General features: G+C 63.3%; 1 protein-coding gene across 1 annotated transcript; it reads left to right on the top strand.

Annotated features, from left to right (window-relative positions):
- Positions 1-358: 358 nt before the first annotated feature.
- On the top strand, positions 359-3485 carry FAM213B (family with sequence similarity 213, member B). The gene is made up of 7 exons (XM_010849976.1): positions 359-518; positions 713-917; positions 1607-1658; positions 2212-2275; positions 2356-2431; positions 2725-2843; positions 3339-3485. Exons 1-7 carry the CDS (start codon positions 456-458, stop codon positions 3363-3365), a joined length of 606 nt encoding a protein of 201 aa, XP_010848278.1. The 5' UTR covers positions 359-455; the 3' UTR covers positions 3366-3485.
- Positions 3486-4400: the final 915 nt, after the last annotated feature.

Below are 4400 nucleotides of genomic sequence, written 5' to 3'. Positions count from 1 at the left end.
CCGGGTTGCCAAGCTCCGCCCGCTACCAGCAGCACCTTTGGCTGGCGGGCTCACGCATATACAAAATCTAAGCACTAGCAAGTACTAAGCAGGCCCGACCCTGCTTAGCATCCGAAATCAGAAGACATCTGGCGCGTTCAAGGTGGTATTGCGGTAGACGCAAAATACAGGGGCTATTTTGCATACGAGCCGCTGCAATGGGCGGGGCCAGGGCGGAGAGGGGTTGTCTGGGGCGGGGGGTGGGCAGGGCGGAGCCGGGCCAGGGCTCTCCCAAAGTGGGGCGGGGCGACGCCTGGGGGCGTGCCCAGGGCAGAGCGGGGCCAGCGCACGCCCATAGTGGGGCGGGGCGACGTCTGGGGCGTGCCCGCGGCGGAGGCGAGTTGTGCGTTGGACTGTAGGCGGAGAGGGCTGGTGGCGACCCGGGCTCGCGGCTGAAACCTGGGGCGGCCGGCGCCATGAGCACCGTGGACCTTGCCCGCGTTGGCGCGTGTGTCCTGAAGCACGCGGTCACCGGGGAGGTGAGGCCTGGCGGGCTTAGGGCGGTGTGTGCGCCCCGGCACCTGGCAGCGGCATCCGAGTCCCGCGTCTGGGCGGGGGACGGTGGGGGTGGGGAGCTAGCTGGCTGGAAGTGAGCGGCCCTGGCGCGGGGCTCGGGGTGTGGACGTGCTAGCAGGCTGTGATCTGGCGGCGCTCCTTACCCGCCCACACGCAGGCCGTAGAGCTGCGGAACCTGTGGCAGGAGCAGGCGTGCGTGGTGGCCGGTTTGCGGCGTTTCGGCTGCATGGTGTGTCGCTGGATCGCCCGGGACCTCAGCAACCTCAAGGGGCTCCTGGATCAGCACGGCGTGCGCTTGGTGGGCGTGGGTCCAGAGGCCCTGGGCCTGCAGGAGTTCCTGGATGGTGGCTACTTCGCGGGAGGTGCCTGCGCTCCCCACCCTCCTCCCCCAGCACCGGCCCCTCAACTGCCCAACCGCCATGAGACCCCTCTCCTCCTCAGACTCAGGGCATTCGCCTGCCTCCTCCTCGTCCAGCCCTGATCCTTCTCTGCAGGAGCGGCTTTGACATGCTCCTGTATCCTCTCCCCTGCCCTCCTCTCGTACTTCCTCCCTTCCCCTGCCCCCTCCAGCTGTGGCCCCTACCTGCCTGCCCAGCCATGATGTTCCTCCCACTATGGAGGGCTCAGTGGTGACTCTAGCCTGGAATCACGACCAAAAGTCTTTACTGTGTCCTCTGCCAGCCTCCCACCTCCCCAGGAGCCTGATCCTGAACTTCCTCGGATGTTTCCCAAGCCCAATAGTAGTGGCTGGGCCTAGAGCCCAGACTGCACTGGCTCCCACCCCACCCCTCTGGCCCACCTCTCTTTCCAACCTGTAATGTGCCCTCACAGAGTCCTGCTCCTCCCTTTTCCCTCTGTCCCCTCTGGGCCTCTGCCCTTCCTCTTAACAGTGGGGACACAGCCCTGTTCTGCCTCTCCTGATCATGGGTGTCTGAGCTGGGCTCCAAGGGTGGACAGAGGGCCGGATGCAGGAGAGTGAGCCCCCTGGGTGGGGGCTTGTGGGGGAGGGAAGACAGTCCAGGGGCACAGAACTGTGGTCTCTGCTTTCCAGAGCTCTACCTGGACGAGAGCAAGCAGTTTTACAAGGAGCTGGGCTTCAAGCGGTGAGCTGAGAGCTCCGGGCTTCACTGCTCCCCTCTTCTTCTGCCTGCCACCCTCTCCTTGGCCAAGCAGACTCTGAGCATCCACTGCTCCAGTCAGCCCTACCAGTCTCTCTTGGGTGCCTGTGTCTGTTATGGGCTGTAGGTTAGGCTTCTCACCCAGGACTTCTCCCTAGCTGGCTCCAGCGGGGGCCTGGGCCTAGGGCACCAGTCAGGGGCCCCTCAACCACCTTGGGTGCCTTGCTACAGGCTGGCTGCCTTGTCTGATTGGCGGTGCCAGCTGAGCCAGATCCCCGGACTCACCCCGTCCACACTCCCCACACCCTCTGTGGGGCCCCAGGCCTGCCAGCCCGTGGCTCTGGCAGCTGCTGCTCCTGGGGCTGGGCCAGTTGCTGGCCTGGCTGTCCCATGTCCCCTGAGCCGCTGGAAAGTTGGGGTGGGGCTTGCTTGTGGGAACTGGTGGGTGCGTCTTGTGGAGTCAGGGTCGTGGGCAGGCTCTGGGGCCCAGTCTTTGGTGCAGAGTCAGAGCCTGCATGAGCCAGCTGTGTCTTGGCAGGTACAACAGCTTGAGCATCCTGCCGGCTGCCTTGGGGAAGCCTGTTCGTGAAGTGGCTGCCAAGGTTTGTGAGGGCCAGGGTTGTATGGGGCTGGGGTGCAGGGCTTCTGTCTAGGGCTTACCTGGGCTGCTCCCCTCCTCCAGGCCAAGGCTGTCGGCATCCAGGGGAATTTGTCCGGGGATCTGCTGCAGAGCGGAGGGCTGCTGGTGGTTGCCAAAGGTGGGCTAGGGCACGGGCATCAGGGCTTAATGTGTGGTCATGGGGTGGGGATTGCAGGGCCACATGCTTAGGTGGGAAGGTCTTGCTGAACTTGACTCTGCCCTGACCCTTCCTCTCTCCCTCCCTCTGGCTTGTTAATCACAGTTTCCCTCTTTGCAGTGTGGCCCAGCTCTCAGTGTCCTCTTAGCTGGACAGGGTGTGGCCAGAGCAGCTCACCCATCCCCATAACCAGATGGGGTGGTGGCTGCACAGGGGCACCCTGACCACTCCACCCCCACCTCCACCTGCTGCAGGTGGTGATAAAGTGCTGCTGCACTTTGTCCAGAAGTCCCCGGGTGACTACGCCCCACTGGAGAGCATCCTGCAGGCCTTGGGCATCTCTGCGGAGGTCGGCCCCAGTGAGCCGCCCCAGGTGAGCCCAGGCCTGGGGTGGGCACTGCACTAAGAATGCCTCCCCCCCAAACTCCCCAGGGTTGCGTGCTTGATGTGGCCAGACTTTGAGCTGGACCCGGATGGCTTTAGGTGATTCTGTGCCCACGGCAGCCCCAGGATGTCACTGTTGCCTGCCCCACTTTGTGGTGATGGGCCAGGGGCAGGGTGACTGTACGGGCAGGCACAGTAGGGCCTCTCTGGAGGACAGGGGGTCACTCAGGGGCTGCAGAGAAGAGGAGTGGCCTGTCCTCTCAGCCTAGGAGGGCCAGGGTTGTCCCAGGTGACTGTAGCCCATATTAGCATGGTTCCGGTGGCCGACCTTCTGTGCTCTACGTGGAGGGGACTGTCCAGCATGCTTCTCCTCCTACTTGGGCCTTAGACACCCCTGGAGGGTCTATGGCCCTGGAGGGTGGGATGAGCGGCTCTTGGCCCCAGGGGCATGGCTGGCCTGATGGGGCCCCTGCTGCCTCCACAGTGCGATGAAGAGGCATGCTCGAGGTGAAGGTCCCAGGAGGTGTCACCTGCCCCGGGCACACTGGGAGCTGGATGTGAGCAGACTCCAGAATCTCTGGACGTCCTGGTCTGTGAGCAGCGATGAGCAATAAACTGCGGTCTCTGGGCAGTGTTTCTTCATTGCCTCTAAATCTTGCGCTCAGCAGCCAGGGCCTTGATCACTGATGGTTTCATCCGGGGCGGCGGGTGGTCGTGCGTCCCGAGGCTTCACTTTCCCCGCTAGGAGAGTCACTTTCCCTGGTGGGTTGGTGGTGGTGGACATGCCCCTGGCAGTTTCTCTGGAGACCCTGGGCCTTTGGCGCCTGCAGGTCAGGGGTCTGCAAACAGGCCCAGGGTGTGGGAGACGAGGGTGGGGTGGGCTTCATCTGATAGGAAACACCCCAGGTGGGAGCCCAACCTGGAAGGCTCGGGGTCAGAGTTCACGTCTGGTGGGAGCTAGTTGGGTTCTAGGGAGCTCTGCTGGACAGCCGAGGCCTTGTATGGAAGCCCTCCTGGGGGAGGGGCTTGCCTAGACAAGGTCTAGCTCCCTGAGGCTCTGTCACATGGGGGTGACCAGCGCCTCAAAATTGACAGGTACAGAGCAGAACTCCTGTCCTGCCCGCCTTCAGGGCCTCTCATCTGAGTCCAGATGAGTTTCTCAGCAGCCCCGCCGTGTCCCCTGGTCTGGGTCTGAACAACCACAGGGGCCTTCTAGCTGTTCTCCCTGGCACCCAACCCCCTCACTCAGCCTCTCTGTGGTCATTTAAAACTCAGGACACATGACAAGCTTTAACCCCTCACCAGCTTCCAGTTACACAAAACCCCACATCCAGATAGTGGGGTGCAACGTGCATCCCCTCTGCCCCATCCCCCACCTTAGTTTCTCCCTGAGTCAGGAGCCCCCCGCCTTGTTTGAACCGTTGGCATGGGTGGGCATTTTGGGGCATCGTGGTCACTGCTGTGCGTCCAGCACAAGGACCCTGGGGTCTGTCAGGAGCGCCCTGCCATGTTCCCACTCGGCCTCCAGCTCTCAGTGGCAGGGGCA

This window comes from Bison bison, unplaced genomic scaffold (genome assembly GCF_000754665.1).
Source record: "Bison bison bison isolate TAMUID 2011002044 unplaced genomic scaffold, Bison_UMD1.0 scf7180017864289, whole genome shotgun sequence".
Taxonomy (NCBI): Eukaryota; Metazoa; Chordata; class Mammalia; order Artiodactyla; family Bovidae; genus Bison; species Bison bison.
The sequence above is the reverse complement of the archived record's forward strand: the minus strand, read 5'-3'. Positions and strand labels throughout refer to the sequence as shown.